The following is a 16664-nucleotide window of genomic DNA, read 5'->3' as shown; positions in this document are numbered from 1 at the left end:
ATAATGTAAAGATTGATCAGCCATCAATAAGCCTGTTCCTCACTCCTATATGGGCAAATATTCAAAACGTGAAATTTTCCGGAGCAGGCCGGTCACATGGCTTTGCGACATTGCCAGGAATAGGTCGACCTATTATTACAAGATAATTCTTTAACCCTATCTGAGATATCTCAGCTAATATAATGCTCACTTAAAATATGTTGTTATATATTTATTTGCACGTAACCAATGCAGTTTTTCTGTATTTTAATCAGCTGTTTAACCGACTTACCAAGTTTGTGACACAAACATCACCAAACGTTTCCAAACGCAGTGACAAAAGATAGGGGTTAGATTTTTTTTACTTGATAAGAAATGTAATATTTTATGAAATATTACATTGCCGTGGCTCTGTTTTCTGAAGTACGATGACTAATCGTTAAACACAAACACAAAGCGAGACATGACCATGATGCAAGCAAGTCCGTTTACATACCTATGATTTATGGCCACGTAGCAGCTTATCCTTCCACTTCAGGTTACTACAGAGCAAACCCAGTGACCCTCACGTGAAACATGCAGTGCTGTATACCACCACCATACATGACCGGACCAAACACACACTGACACACTTCCTGTTCCTTAATCATGTTGGTATTTTCACTCCTCACAAGACCTTAACTGTAGTTTAGTCATTATGCTGGCTGTTATTGGTGTTTTTTAGATGTGAAATGCCAGTTGGTGAGTGGTGCATGTCTTTAAGCGCTTTGCACGTTAGAGTCAGGGATGAAGGAGCTTCCCATCCCCCACTATACATACAACATACACATGAACCCACTGAACCCTCCCCCTCAACACACACACACACACACACACACACACACACACACACAGCAAGCTGTGTCCTTGTTTGATTGACATTGCCTGTCTCTGAGCCTTGTGACCGTGGACCATCAACTCAACACTCAACACCACCCCTTCTTTTTGTCAAAACACAATAAAGGTTAACCTTTGGTAATAGCAAACCAGGGGCGAGGTTTTCTGTCTATAGGTTGGTTGGACCAGGTCGGAGGAAAAAACCTCTCCGACCCCCCCCACAGCATTCCTCTGGAGCACATGAACCCGATCAACCTATTCTGAGTCCACGTGGGTTGAACACCCCCCCCCCCCCCCCCCCATCCTTTCCATCCTCCCATCCCCCGCCCGTCCCCCATCCCCCACCTGGTTTCTGTGTTTTTGGTACTCCATCCTCTTCTCATTATCAGACCCTTGTATTGACATGCTTGAGAATTCAATACGAGTGAACACGTGAAGGCCGGGCCTTTGGATAGGGCTTTAGGCAAAGAAGTGGGTCAAAGAGCAAAACTGGTGTGTCAAACTGGTCGACGTTATGGAAAACATGCGGCTTGCTTCAGTTGGGTCACTGAAGACGGAAAGGTTTGTACACCTGGAAGAAAACCAGATATGTTGAAGATTAGATTCCATTACAGTTTAAATCATTTGTTTGATTCGTAGGCCCCTACGTGTCACGTAAGGCCATGTCCTTACGTGACACGTAGGGCCTGTAAACTATCTTATGGTTTATGTCAGGACAAGGAGTATAAGTAGATTGAACTCAGCTTCATGGACAGATGACCTTAGCTTATTGCAGGAGATATTTGCCTTGAAGTCTCTCTGAGACTTCGTGAAAGCATGCGAGCATTCATGCAGCGAAAGCACGCCGGAGTTCCTGTCGGGCCAACGGCGGCAAACAGGTGTGGTCAGAGCAAGACACCACAACAGAAATGTGACCCCCCCCCCGGGGAAGACGGAGGCCCTAGAGAGACTAAATAGTAAACTATCCACCCACTCTGGTTGCAGAAGCTGAGGAACATATCACGTTTCAACAGGGAAACAGTGACACGTCGCTGCCATTTCTGCATTTGTTCATCGCTCTTTTTCTCTCTTTAAATGAAAATAAATGTGTTCTTATTGGCATAGTGCAGTTAAACAACCTCCACCAAGACCTACTTTTCCAATGCACGCTTGTAAAACCTCTCAGTACCTGGACAGTAGCCTGCAGTTCCTATTTACTGCCGTGACAAAGACCTGCTGTTAAATGGTTGTTTTCCAAATTGAAAGCGTATTTCAGTTACCACAGATTTTGTATAATGTTATGCTTGTAATAAAACGGCCGCAGATTACAACAAGTGTTAACGGCTATTCACAAAGCAGGTCCCATTTCTTCTGCTGCCAGAGCTGCAGCCCTTTTCTCCCCCCGTCCGCCCACATCTGCGGATCCGGCACATGTGCTCATCAGAATAAACAGAGGGATGTCTGAGCTCCCCCAGCTAGATTTGTGAATGAAATCAGATGACCCCCCCACTGACAAGACGCAGCCAATGGTGTATGTGAGCGTTCTCTAACCACGCCCATCAATGGAACGCCGAGCGACCAATGGGTGGCCGGCGAGGGCTTTCGCTGTTGCATAATTTGCACGGAGTGCTTCACGTTTGGTAGCGTGTGGAGAGATGGAGAGACAGACAGAGGAGATGGAGAATATAGTCACATCGTGGATTTATAGTGCCAGAGATTTGAGATCATGTGAGAAATATCGGTCATCACAAGAATAAAACCATACAAGAGTTTGATAACGACTCAGTAATCAAAGATATTTAATAGGCCTGCTCTTTGACTAGGCCGCTAAATAGAATTCAGGCAATACAACGAATAAAACCACCTGCTTCTATAATTACCATGCTCAATGCAGTATGTGATGTAACCCTTTGCAGTTTTATTTTAATGTTTTGAATCCTTGACTCCTGAATGTTATGTAATTCAGATCAAAAGGCTCGGCTGGATTTCCTCTAGAAACTAGAGGGTAAAACCACATTAACAAAACACAATTTTAATCAGGATCCGTTTTAGTAGGTTTTCATGTGACGCATAGTGAGATGAAAGAAAATAATAAATAAAGCCAGGAATCATAAATCCCAAAAATAAACTTTTCTGAAAGAAATATGAGAAATCAATTGCAGTGGTTATGTTCCCTTTATTTTTTCTAAAGGGATGCCATTATACGTTCCCTTTATTTAGTTATTTTTCCATTTCTCATCACTGCATCAGAAAATACACTGGTAATGAGGTTGCAGTATGTAGAAGTTCCTGTTAAAGTTAAATACCAATTAACTCCACACATTTTATGTTGTAATATTGTATTGTAATGGTGTAATATTAACCATTATTTACAATGCAAATTACCCCCGTTGATCCATTAATATTTGAGTGTGGAGCAATCGTAGACCCGAGGATTAACTGACGGTTTTACAATGTTATGGTAAAGAATGAAACAATTCTGTTTTAAGGTGGATTATCTTTACAAGGAATCCACCTAAAACATGTCACGTGGTGAGGGCTCCCCCTGGTGTTCAAACCTGAACAAGTCCTCCATCAGAGTCCCTGATGTGCAGTTTGTTACCTGTCTCAATAGTGTAAAGAATAAACTCACTGCCAGTATTTGTTTTGACATAAACTATATAGAATATTTTCCTACGCAGAATGTTGCAAGTTTAAATGCATTTGGAAACCTAGAGAACTGGAGATGGAAAAACAGGTATTTTTAGCAGACATTTTGCAAAAAGCAGGAATGTTATTACATTAGTTTTTTTCCTTTAAAAATGCCTCTTGTGTGACAGCTGTTGTAAATTAGTGTTTTGCTTCTAAACACAATTCATCTAGTTATGTGATGTCCATATCAAATAAAGTTTAAATTAAAAAATATATAATATTACAAATTCTTAATATTCAAGTTACTATGAGGAACACTTGACTGGTTATGAAACATTTTTAAATGAACACAGATGCCTCTAGTATGTGAAGTCCATTTGAAGAAGAGGCCATCGGCAAGATGATGAGCTATTTCTACGTAGGTTGCATCTCCAGCTGACATTGTTGAACAGCCTTTTTTCACTTCAAAGTCAGCCTTTCCGTAAAAGGAAATCTGTGTTATGTGCCAAACATCATCCGATGTACTAGATGTTGACTGGGCTTGACCAACATATCACGTTTCAACATGTTTGCATGTTCTAGCAACCGCGACATACTGGATACAGGAAGAGGTGGAAGAGTTGTAGTGCGAAATCCCAGCTGAGCAGCAAAGAAGCTGAACTCTTTCATAGTGAGGACGCCTGGCAGGAGAACTATTGAAAAATATTCACTTGCGGCTGATTAGAAACCCTAAATTGAGAAACAGAAATGTAGAATAAAAAATACAAAACATTACAAAATAGAAATATGAGATTTACAGCAGAATGAATCGATCACGGAGCGTAGACCATAGATAAGTGATGCATACAAATTCACATTCAGCCACACAGGCCAAAGTAAAAGACGTATGAGTGGCAACTATCTGAGGAAGGAAGATAAACATGTTTATTCCTTTGTATTGAGCAATATATAGAACCACTATTGGATGCATATCCTCATCCTCTCTTCTCGGTCAGTTGTTCTTCTTATTCTCACATACTCTACTTACAATAACAGAAATTTGGCTATGATGGAATTCATTGTCAAACTTTCTCTCACCTATAGCGAGAACTCAGAAACACTCGGACACCTCAGGTTCACACATCTCTCCCCTGTGATGTGTGTGTTTTTGTTCCGTGTGTCACATGGCCCCTCGTGCCCTCTTTTGTGTGCCACCGTTACAAAGCAGTAACCCCCCCTCCCCCCCTTCTCCCCTCTCAGGCTCCTTTTCCCAGCAGCTATGTAACACTGAATTACTTCTCACCCACTGGTCCCTCTCTGCCTTCCCCTCCATCCCTCTCTCTCTCTCTCTCTCTCTCACTCTCCTCTTCACACGTTCTCTCCATCTCCCCCCCGCCGATAGACCTCCTCTGGTGCCCTGCGTGCTGGAGTGGAGCCGGCATGTAACATCCCCACTTCGGCTGTTAGACAGAGCGCTGGCAGGTGGGATCGCTGGACCCAGTCGATCCCCCCTCACCCGACCCCCCCCCCCCCACAGACGTCCCTTTCTCTCTCCCCCTCTCACTTTCTCCCTCACTTGCTCCTCATCTCTATGTTGACTTTTATTCATTGCTGTGCATGGGCAAGGAGGGCCAACATGGGCTGTTTGGGTCTATTTGCCCTTCTAACGCTTCAGTGTTTCCAGTGGACAACTGCCCCCGCTGCCGGTAAGGTCTTAATCGACGAAATAATCAGCATCATGTGAGATCGCTTTGCTGTGTTATTGCTCCCGTGGGTTTGTTTGGGTGTTACAGAGTGAGTAATGCTATTTTAACACTTGTTTTAAATGGTACTATAATGGCATCAGTGATTAATGATTAAAAGCGATGAGAATAGTGTAGATAGATACAGATTATGGAGGTATGTGAAATATGTCATGGTTGATTTTGCAGATGTGATGCATATGATAAAGGCCAGTTTTGAATGAAAATTCAAATAAATCCAGAATTACTGTGAACTAACTAATTAATTAATTAAGCATTTAATTTGTTTATTTTTCAGAGGAGGTTTCCTGGACCTACTATGGTGAGTTCAAGTTCATTTGTAGCACATTTCATGCAGAGGCAAGTGTGGCACAGCCTGATTAAAAAAAGAAAACGATAAATGATGAGCCACATTCACAAAGTCTGATATTCTGGATATCTGTGAGTTTAGTCTTGTTAATTAACCGCTTTAAAGACGAGGAGCAGAATCCAAAAGTCAATTCTGTAACAAACAGGAAGGCATTGGATGTGATTTCTTTTGTCCTAATTCAGGATCATTTGGACTAATCTTGAGTGCTGATAACAGAAACATCCTAAAGTTGACTGAAAATAACTGCAACCATCCAAACAAAACTACGTGCAAAGTTTTTACCACGTTAACCTCTAAAACATCAATAAACATTTCTGAGCATTGAGAGGCGTTGGATCTCCCAGCACTTCTCCCTCTGTTTCCCCCGACTTCTCTCTCTGTTCATGTTAGTAACAGCTCAACAAGCTGGCATGAGCACAGCGGTCACACGGAGACGAGGAAGCGGTGGAGGGAGATTCAGAGGAAGAAGGCAGTGCGAGGCGGGCGGAGGGAGGGAGGCAGGTGCACGAGGGCGAGTGCGTTGGACGGAGAGAGGGAGATGGGACGAAGCAAACCAAAGCAAACCAAATCATGCCCCGTATTGTTGCGGCGCACAATAACTCATGTGTTGATTGTGCTGCGGACGCACACTGGCTGCCTATGCAGTGGACAATGACATTGTAGGAATGAATGGGGTACACAGACCACCCACCCGTCTCTGCATGGGGAGCACGGCCGGTGTGCAGCACATACGGAGCACATAGCGCTCCACGCAGGCCGGGACTGGAGCGAATGGTCTCGATGCGTCGGCCATTCAGGCTTTCACACACGGAGGCCCGTGTATTGGGCAGAAATATGGGGTGTGATCTCACACTGGTTGCCAGTACGTTTAGTGACATGTGTCTTGGTTTCCGGTTTTTCTTTTCCTTTTTTTCAAATGCCAGTCATTGAGATTCATCCACAGTCTCTGAGCGAGGTTGTGTGCGAGAGGCCTGTTGTGCAACGCGGCATCGCACAAAGTGGCCGCGGCGAAGTGGAATTTTTGTTACGCATCTTTCCACACGAAAGTCTGCAGCGTGTGATACGTTATTTTATCTTAAATTAACAAAGAGAGTCGGTTTCACATTCATTCTTGTCATCGTGATCTAATTGGGATCTGATACGTGGTTGTGATCCTGCTTGTGTTATGAAAAGGGATGGCGTGCTAGGAGAGGTAATACAGAGGGTCAGAATATTTGCCCTCCGGTTACCATGGAGACCTCCATGGCGACCAGCGGCGGGGCCACGGGACTCCCTTTTGAAGTTGGGTCATGGTGAGGAGCTTTGCTGCAGAGAAGAGCAAAGGGGGGAGAAAACTGATTAGAGGTACAAGGTGGGGGTCGCAAGCGCTGGGAAAGCGAGATGAGAATTGGTGTTTACATCACTAATGTAAAGGCCCCTCATGCATTGTGTGTGTGCAAGTGAGAGAGAGAGAGAGAGTGTTCATACGGTCTGTGGGGTTAATTTGGTCTTTCTTCTTTCCTCGGCCCTTTCACATAACCATGCAAGCTTGCAATTGACTGCATTACCATTTGCAAAATCTGTAATTACAAGTGTATGTATTTAGTAACGGCTGTTTTCTAAAGCATTCCACTCCTTGTATTGGAATTCAGGTTCTTTGATTCACATGTCACTCTCTCTTTTTCTCTTTTCTCCAACTTTCTTTTATTATGCAATTGGAGACCCGTTTTTCTTTTTTTATTCAGTGAACGAGCGCCTGAATCCCTCTCCTCTCCCGCAAATACCGCCTCAATATTCATCTGTGATTTGCATCATTTATTTATTATTCATTTTTCACATGCTAATGATTTGTTGAATTTTTAATAGAAAATACATTTACTGAACAAACACTAAATCTGTATAAGGATTAGTGTTAAAATGTAACTAAAATCATATGTTGTTTATTGTCTTTCTTGGAAGCTTTAAAAATGTAAACGTTATGAGAATTGTTAATTATTTACCAGGTTTTTTACTACGCAAACATTTTAAGTCAAATTCCTCATCAGTGAATCAAATGTTTCATTTTACATTATTTTCCTGCGTGTGCATTTACAAAATATCAAATTAACAATATTAAGTATATTTATATTTGAATCTTTGATATTTGGCTATGGGAAACATATAGGAAAGATGTTTTATTTTCTTATCTTAATGTCGGCTGGGTAAAAACAAACCTTTTATGTTTCACGTCACCTGGTTTTGAATTAATTTAAATTGTAGTCTTGAGTTATTTTCAGAGCAGCATCAGTTATAATTCAAGAAAAATATTTCAAATGTGGTTAGAAATTATTATTGAGATGATAGCATTTGTGGTTGTGGAGACACAACCACAAATGTTATTGATACTAGGTATTGATACTTATTGATTCTTATTGATACTATCAATACTCTTATTGATACTAGTGTTGACCGACAAAATGCATCGCTTGAAGAAATAATGGCTAAATTAATTTTGAAAAAATTATTCCAAAGCATCAATAGAAAAAAGACAACAGTGATGAATCCTTTATAACCCTAATGGACCAAACTTAAAATGCCTTCTGTAGTCAGAGATCTCATTTCAAAAAGTTTTTTTTGTCTATTTTCTCATTATAAATTTTACTTCACCATGAGGTTATGAAGCGAAAGGGAAGCCTGATTAATTGTCCTGTTGCATAATTAGGGACCGATCAATGGAGACTTTTTCGCTGGGGGACTGGAAGCCAGTCGGCTGTGTGATGTGGTGACTTCACCGCTTCCCATCTTTTCTCTTCTCAAAGGCTTGGTGGGACAGTCGGAGTGGTCGCAGTACTTCCCCGACTGCGCCGGCACCTCTCAGTCCCCCGTTGATGTGGTTACCACTCAGACTAAATACGACCCAAATTTGACCCCCCTGACCCCGCTGGGCTACAGCCAGCACGGCAACAAGCCCTTCACCATGTACAACAGTGGACACACAGGTACGTAACAGCCACTGATCTCTCCATATTAAACCATCCTCAGGCAGCAAACCTTCTTCTTATAAATACCGGAGATGCTCTAAATGTTTAGATTCGATTTTTTAGAATGCATTTTCCTCCTAGTGTTCCATGGACAGCTGTCCTTCAGTTGAACTCATAGAGTCAGCCCTTGTTTTGCTCCTCTCTCTCTATCAGTGGTCATTGAGCTGCCTGAATGGATGGGAATAGGGGGGCTGCCCTGGCTCTTCACGGCCGTGCAAATGCACCTGCACTGGGGCAGCGGCGGCCCGAGTCACGGGGGCAGTGAACACACCATCAACGGACTGAGCGCAGATGCAGAGGTACGTTTCAACAGTAGTGTCATTTCAGTAAATCTATTAGACTGTATGCAAGAACACAAACAGAAAGTGTAGCTCTTGTTATTATGACTAATCGGATGTACTTTACGTTGAAGATTTAACACAATGTCAAAGGTGAAAAATGAAATCGGTTTAAAAGGCTCTTACTCTTAATCGAGACTTACTGTATTTCTGTCCATTGCGGTAAAAAGAGGATAAAAAAGTGTTACAAGCTAATGAGGTGCAATTCGTGCAGGTTAAAGAATTTGTGTGTTGTTTATACTAGTAACCTTCTGAAATAGAAGAATAATGATTTAACTGAACGTTTATAAAACATCAAACAGCAGATTAACATGGATCCATGGAAGCTCATTGTCTGAATACTCTAATTTCACGCCTTCAATACAAACATGATGGTCTTTTTGTGAATATGGTGCCATTTAGAGTAAAATAAAGCCATAATTATAAAATTTTTGGTCGTTTAAAAATGTCTTCTGCAGCCTTCAGGTTTTATTCAGCTCTTCCTCACACAAAAAAGGAAGACAGCAACAGCCAAAATGATGAACTCAAGGCTTCAGAAACGTAGCCGTGTGAATACCTTAACATATAAACACTTACATACAATCTATGATATCTTTAAATGCGCCAGTCAGAACATAATCCGCGCCACAGATACCGTCACATTAATCACAATTAAAAAGTAATTGTTGGCCACTACTAGTTTAATCCTATCCATACATTAATGCTTAAATGGGTTAGAAGTGTGAGGGATCAGCTGTGTTTGCTTTTATTTGATAGTGCAGCTGAAGAGACAGGCAAGGGGAAGAGAGCCCAGGCCACTCGGGTAAAGAGTCAGTCTCCCTACAGGGGCCCCGGCCGCACCAGGTGAGCTATTGGGGGCCCAGCGTCTCAGTATTTAAGCAGATTTGAAAAGACAAAAATCGGCAAAATGAAAATAATCACAAACAACTGTTAATAACTGGAACTTGTCTTGCATGAGTGGTCTTATTACATAATGAGGCAATTAAGCTCTTTCTCATTCACATCAGTCTTCTCGCTCTTTATTTCCCCTCAGTCAGTCTCTCTGGATGCGAACCGAGTTTGCACGAAGCTCCCGGTTTCTCCCCCTCGCCCCTCTTTTAACCCCTCGGCCTCTCTCTTTCTAATGAGTGCGAATGAACAAACTAACCAGTGTTCCTGGTCTCTGCAGCTACATGTGGTGCACTACAACTCTGAGCTCTACCCCAACGTGTCCACGGCAATGACGCAGAGTGACGGCTTGGCTGTTTTAGGAATTCTCATTGTGGTAATTAAAACTAAATGACAACCAACGGCAGCATTAATTGTGTTTGGAGCAAAGCAATGAACGTTGAAGCCTGAGTTTTGGTTTCCCAGACGGGCGAGGAGACCAACGCAGCATTTAACAACATCCTCAACTACCTGAGCCGCATCAGACACGCTGGTACGTCCCCTTGGAGTTGTCCATTTTTGCCTTGGACGACAAATGAATTACAGTGTAATTTCTTTACAAATTTTACTTGTAAACTATATTTGCATGTTGTTTATATATCATACTCGCACCCACCGGCAGATCAGAAGGTGTTCATTCCGGCCTTTGACGTCCAGACACTGCTGCCGACGGACCTGGGACGCTACTACCGGTACAACGGCTCCCTGACAACGCCGCCCTGCTACCAGAGTGTGACGTGGACCGTGTTCAACGAGAGGGTTCAAATCTCAAAGGCACAGGTAGAGCTAAGACATTAGGACTCAATCGCTCACGTCTGCAGAGGAGGATCCATGGAGCCGCAATGTAAACGTTATGAGAATTTTATTATTTACCAGGTTTTTTACTACGCAAACATTTGAAGTCAAATTCTTCGTCAATGAATCAAATGTTTCATTTTATATTATTTTCCTGCGATTTAGCTTTTTTGTGCTTTCGTGTGCATTTACAAAATGTCTAAAATAACAATATTAAATATATTTATATTTAAATCTTTGATAATATATGGGAAACATATGGGAAAGACATTTTATTTTCTCATGTCGGCTAGGTAAAAAAAACTTTCATGTTTCACGTCACCTGCTTTTGAATTAGTTTAAACAGCCACATTGATTTCATTTTTGATTAAATTCCAAACATGCACTGGAATGTTGTCTCGTGCTTAAATGCATTGGTATTGCTGGTGTGCATTTACTCTGTAACAAACCTCTGGAGAGTTTTTTCATTTTTTTTAATTACGAAACCTTGCCTATTTACTGTACGAAAGACCAAAAAACAATATCATTGTCAGATGAATATGATAGCACAATATTTTCATTGCTCTGGAAGACTTTACCTGTTCCCATTCTTCTCCTCTTCACCAGCTGCTGAAGCTGGAGACAATACTTTACTCCAGTAAAGCTAAAGATGCAGACAGGATGCTGCTGCAGGACAACTACCGCGCGACGCAGCCGATCAACCACAGGGTCGCCTTCGCCTCCTTCTCTGCAGGTTAGACGGACAAAGCGAGAAAGAAGAGCACATGCTGTGTTAGAAATCATTTGCCTGAAAATGACTTACTATTGGGGATAGATGACGATGCAGGATGCAGAAATTTGAAGTTGCAAAAGGTCAGAGAAAATCTGCTGTGAGCTCTAGGATTGTAAACTACAAACCCCCAAATAACGAGCCGGTAAGTCACCATGTTGAACACAGCAATTAGCACAATCCATGCAGGGAAGAGCGGGAATGTGCAGAGAAATGTGGGAATATTGAGGATTTACCGGTGACTTTGTCTGAGTGAAAGAGCCTCTGGACGGCAGGAATCGAGAGAGTGACAGAATTAAAGAGGGAAGGGGTGGAAAAGTAAAGGGGGACCCAGTGTTTGTTGGCGAGCTGATTAGAGAAAAAAGGATTTGCAGAAACCAAACAGTGACTCCATTGTTATCACGAGAGTCTAACTGAGAAAAAAGGGGAGAGGAAAAAGAGACACAGAGAAATGAAAGAGGGACCCAGAGTGGCAGACAAAGACAAAGGAGAAAGAATTTGTGTAAAGTCCTCATTGTAGTGAGTGACTGAACTGGAAGACCAGCGCTGCCGTCAAAGGCAACACGACTCTTAAACAGCCGAACAGCAGATTTAGCTGAGATTTACCATCAAATAAATGTGGATGGGTCAAAAATTTCTTTTTTACTTTTCTATCAATTAAATAAATATTTTTGTTGTTGTTGCAGAATCAGGGAAGGAACTCTCCTCCGGTAAGAACACATGTGCTTACTGTACTATAAAGACCTAAAGTAAGCGTCCGCCTGATACCGCTGGTACTTTAAAGTACTCTTTTCTTCCTTTTCTTCTGCAGGTGAAGTCACAGCCATAGTGATAGGGGTGATGTGCGGCTGCGTCGGTCTGGCGGTCATCGTTCGCTTCATCGTGAAGACGATACGGTGAGGCGTTTTCTGTCATTTTCTCCGACAGCGGCCTCCTGCTGCTCTGGTTTGACTGGGCGATCCGACCGGAACGGAGGCAGCCGTCAACGTGAAAAGTGTGCCGCCTCTGTTCACTCTCCGTCTCCCATCTCTTGACAGGTTTTTTACACTCCTGCGCCGTGAATCAGTCGTGGTAAACAGGTGGTTCACCTGATCTCACTACTGACAAGGATGCTCCGCTTTGCACTGACAGTGTGATTTCTTACTTCTTGTGCAGATATCCTTTAGCGCAGATCTTTGATCAATAAACGTGACAAACAAAAGGTTATGGAAGAAAACGGGCAATAATACGGAAACATTGTTTGTAGTTCATAGTGTACCAGAGATCAAAGACCAATTAATTAATTTAGTAAAAGTAATATTGTTTTACCATTGAAGTTTATCATTATTTATATCAAGTGATAATAAATTGGTGTAAACTTGGAAACAAGGAAACTCTTCAAGCATCAGCAAATAACAAGGAGTACAACAGTTCACACATACAATCACTTGAAGGTCAAATTAAGTTTTTCACCTGGATGAACTCTAACGGAAAAGTCAGTAGATGAATAATCCTCTTTGTAAAGTTTTACCATAAAACCTAAAAACAACCAAAGATCAGCGCAAAGGATGATCTGCTTCTCACACCTGTCAATAACTTGGCTGTTCCCCAATATGTTCTCTCATAATAACCCCTGATTAATGAAGGTATGTTTTGGTTCCAGACAGTCAGTGATTTAACCTCTCCAGTGGTTCCCAAAGCCCCAAATAAATGTTCCAGTAGGTTTCATTTCACTCTTGATCTGAGGGAGCAAAACATGATTTAAATTGTTGGATTGAACTAAAGTTTAAACTAAAGATTGGGGGGGAGTGAGAAGTCTGATTAGAGATTCAATCTTTGAATGAGAGCACAGGGTTGTTATGATGATCCTCGCGCCCCTTCACAAGGACCCATTGAGACCTCCGGAGGACCCAACGCCCCCCTTTGCTTTGGGAACCACTGGCTTTCATAATGTGCACCGGCCGTGTGCGATGACTCTGACTCTTTTCTCTCTGTTTTGGTCATGTGATTACGTCTTTTGGTCTGTGACAGCTCTACCTCTAGCTGGGACGTCCTACCCAGTAACCGGCCTGCTCCCCTGTCAAGGTCAACGTTAAGAATTATAACCTTTGACCTCAAAAACTTAACCTCTAACCACCTCTCCCTGCTTTAACCCTCCATTTGAGACTTATCCTCTACGCTAACACCTCTCTTTAGTACGAGCGCTGAAGGCTGAATTTTTAAGGGCTTTAGGGAACCATGTTGCCAAAACAACTCAAAACTGTGTTGGAAAAATGTCAACTTTGTGAAAAGCCTCCAGTTGAAAGTCAAACTGTGGAGGAGACTTGTGCAGCTACTTAAGCTTGATGATTTGTACTTAATCAATGTTACAATCATATAACACACCTGAGAGCTACTTTATTCTCACGGTCAACCTAAATCCAACCCTCAGCGCTCCACTAGTTATTTTATAAGCCATACGTACTAATGCACAACCTCCCGCTGAGCTCTACCACCGACGAGGACCTCTGCTGGACAACGTCAGCGGCGCTGGCGGTGGGGAATGACGCTCTTCCCTTTCGTTGTTCAGGACGAAGGAGCCAGAGAAAGAGAGGAAAGAGAAAACACAAGACGTGGCCCTGAAGCCGACGCCTGAGGCCGAAAAGAGAGAAGAGCCTTCGCCGTCTCCTCAGACTGAGCTCTAGCTGAAGCAACGCACCAGCCGGAGCAGGTGGTGTAACTACGTCGGTTTGCTGAGTCGTACGTGGGCTCTTGCGTGGGTGTCTGGGATGCGCGATGAGTTCATGTAAATACTTTGTAAGATATATTTAGCTGTTTTCTCTTTGTTACACGTTTGGATGTGACTTTGAAACACAAGCACAGTGCACTGTATGACATGTACTAGACCTCTGAAACATTTACCTGTGAATTCAATGTAATATTAGGATTTTATTTTGCCCCTGGACTTGACAAACATTGAAAATCGTTGATTACGCTTTGAAGGGATTTAAAGAGCCACGTATTGACTGCTGCTGTTTAAACATGACGTCTGTGAACTCAATTTATAGGATTGTATTGTAAATGGCTGAGTTATATTTATGGTCATGTGGAAAATCTATTGGGAAAATTGTTTTCAATGGCAGATAATATCTATGTGTGATTGGTTTTTGGTCGTATACAACTCTTCAACATGAGCACCTCATTAAAATAACAAACATGGCAACCTCATCTCCTTCCATTTCTTCATTGTGTGTGTGTGTGTGTTCACTTGCCACACTTGTATGTATTACATACACAACTACACATGGTCATACAAACAAACAAACATGCACAGTGAGAAATCCATAAATGGCTCACTGTGCCACTAACAGATATTTTTAGCTGTTACTGGATCCCTCGGTGCTCTAAAGCACAGCCCTGTGGTCACGTTTAAGTAGTGCACACACACACACACACACACAGTTTAGGCCACTCCCCATTCCAACAGGAAGGGAAAAGGGGAAGCGTGACATAAGTACAAGGAAAAAAATCACACATGTGGAGCTTTTAGGTCACTTCACTTAGACGCGACTCCACTGCTGCAGAAACAAGGTATGGAGAAGTTCCTTAATAAAGCAGCTGTTTCCACTTCCTCTCTATCTACACACTGAAGACAGCCGTGGCTTTGCTTCGCCCTTCTGGGCTCATTGTTTACATCTGCGTAATGTAACTTATTCTGTGAAAAAGCAAAAGCCAGAGGTTACAGATTGACGATAGGGGTGAACGGTGTTAAACTGTCTGTTCTCGTTTCTCTCTAGGACGGCTGGGCAATGGCTTCTCTCACAGCTTTTCTCCCGCTCGCCCTCTGTCTCCTAATCAGTCATCAAACATCTGCTAAGAATGACGCTCCCTGCCAGCTCTCCAAGTGGAACAACGGCTTCGACACGTTCCTCAGACGCCACTTGCGCTCTGGTACCCCATCTTCTCTGGACCACAACCAGTGGGAGGTTTACATCAAGAACAACGGGGGGTGTGGCAGACCCACACAGTCGTTCCTGCCTGAAAGCAGCGAGGCCAGAGTGAAGGCCGTGTGCACCAACCAAGGGGGGGTGGTGTACAAGGACAACCTGTGCATCAGCCGGCAGCCCTTCACCTTCGTCACGGTGAGGAGCGAGCAGGGGACGTGCGGCATCAAGAGCGTCAGCAGGGAAACCAAACATCTGATCTTGGCCTGTGAGGAGTTGGGCAACCAGTGCCTGCCGGTCCATTTTGAGGGAAACCCTACGAGTGCAGCGCCGGACAACAACGCCAGAGGCTGCCAGGAGACGCGCAGCAGTGACGACGCTCCCAGCTTTAAAATGACGTGGATCTGGTTGTTATTGGCGGTTCTTGTTATTGTTTATGGCTACCAACGTTGATTTGAGAAACGACAGAGGGCATTGAGACCTCTCAAGAAAAATCTTAATTTGAAAAGTGTTTGTTTTAGAAATCATTTTTAATGTTGGATCAGCAACACGTCAACCATATGTATTGAAAGGGAAAAGTATTACATTTCAGGCTGCATCACGGGGAGATAATGAGAAGGCACGAAATGCATTTCACTTTATTTAATATGACAATGTCTAAGAATGGCACAGTTGTGTATTTGACATTGAAAGGCATCGATTTAATTTCTGTATGAAATGCATCTGATTAAATGTTAAACATTAATGGAATGATTTAAATAAACAAGATATTTCCACAAGAATTGTTTTCAGTGCGTAACATTGGATAGAGATCATTGTAACAACTTAACCTTGATCATAGAGCACGACCTTCACAACAAAGAGAAAGCAGCTGAAAAACCAACTATGACCAATGAACAACACCCACAGATATCAGTGTTGGCTCGATCTCTGCCTCCCAAATATTTGTTCGCAGCTCACGTGAGCAGCTTGTTCAAATACAAACTCGACCAAAACCATTGTGTTCTTCATCCGAACACAATGGTTTGAGGAACAAATTAGTACTGAGAGGCTGTGATTCATATTTGAACAACAGGAAGTACTTGATCCTACGTGAAGAAAAGTAATAGCCTGTTTTACTGTTGTCACTGATGCTCTGGTGAGATCTGACATTCAAACAAAATCAAAATCATGTAAAACTTTTAATCCATAATTGTTGCTATACTCAAAAATGCCAGTGAAAGCTGAAGAAACGGCCGCAGGTGACCGTAACACCTTAACAACGTAAGCAGATGAGAAAACAAATTCCAACCTAATATTCAAGATATTCAAGTCATCTTTCTTTGCTTTGACCTCAGGAGCATTTTGTCTCTCCCAAAGTGAAGACATTAAAGTTAAA

The 16664-nt window shown here is 42.6% G+C and overlaps 1 protein-coding gene across 5 annotated transcripts; it reads left to right on the top strand.

The window, feature by feature from the left end:
- The first annotated feature begins 4847 nt into the window (after positions 1 to 4847).
- Positions 4848 to 16065, top strand: ca14 (carbonic anhydrase XIV). Of its 5 annotated transcripts, XM_040165525.2 has the most exons (14): positions 4851 to 5150; positions 5485 to 5508; positions 8334 to 8513; positions 8709 to 8854; positions 10062 to 10157; positions 10247 to 10313; positions 10443 to 10600; positions 11222 to 11348; positions 12071 to 12094; positions 12196 to 12280; positions 12422 to 12463; positions 13395 to 13448; positions 13933 to 14073; positions 15140 to 16065. In XM_040165525.2, the coding sequence occupies exons 1-13, from the start codon at positions 5036 to 5038 to the stop codon at positions 14045 to 14047; spliced, it is 1233 nt and encodes a 410-aa protein (XP_040021459.2). In that variant the 5' UTR covers positions 4851 to 5035; the 3' UTR covers positions 14048 to 14073; positions 15140 to 16065. The 5 variants fall into 5 exon arrangements, 4 of the variants coding, with proteins under 4 accessions (XP_077950956.1, XP_077950957.1, XP_077950958.1 ...); XR_013453686.1 differs by lacking the exon at positions 12422 to 12463 and having other exon boundaries at positions 4848 to 5150; positions 13933 to 14933; XM_078094830.1 differs by lacking the exon at positions 12422 to 12463 and having other exon boundaries at positions 4848 to 5150.
- Positions 16066 to 16664: the final 599 nt, after the last annotated feature.

This window comes from Gasterosteus aculeatus, chromosome 20, assembly GCF_964276395.1.
Source record: "Gasterosteus aculeatus chromosome 20, fGasAcu3.hap1.1, whole genome shotgun sequence".
In the NCBI taxonomy this organism is placed as follows: Eukaryota; Metazoa; Chordata; class Actinopteri; order Perciformes; family Gasterosteidae; genus Gasterosteus; species Gasterosteus aculeatus.
This window is presented reverse-complemented; position numbering and strand designations above follow the sequence as displayed.

What these genes read in the sequence shown, in the direction of transcription:
- ca14 (XM_040165525.2), top strand. Translation starts at nt 5,036, where the DNA reads ATGTTGACTTTTATTCATTGCTGTGCATGGGCAAGGAGGGCCAACATG. An exon ending in GACAACTGCCCCCGCTGCCG is followed by an intron (nt 5,151 to 5,484) that starts GTAAGGTCTTAA and finishes TTTATTTTTCAG; the next exon opens with AGGAGGTTTCCTGGACCTAC. An exon ending in AGGGAAGGAACTCTCCTCCG is followed by an intron (nt 12,095 to 12,195) that starts GTAAGAACACAT and finishes TTTCTTCTGCAG; the next exon opens with GTGAAGTCACAGCCATAGTG.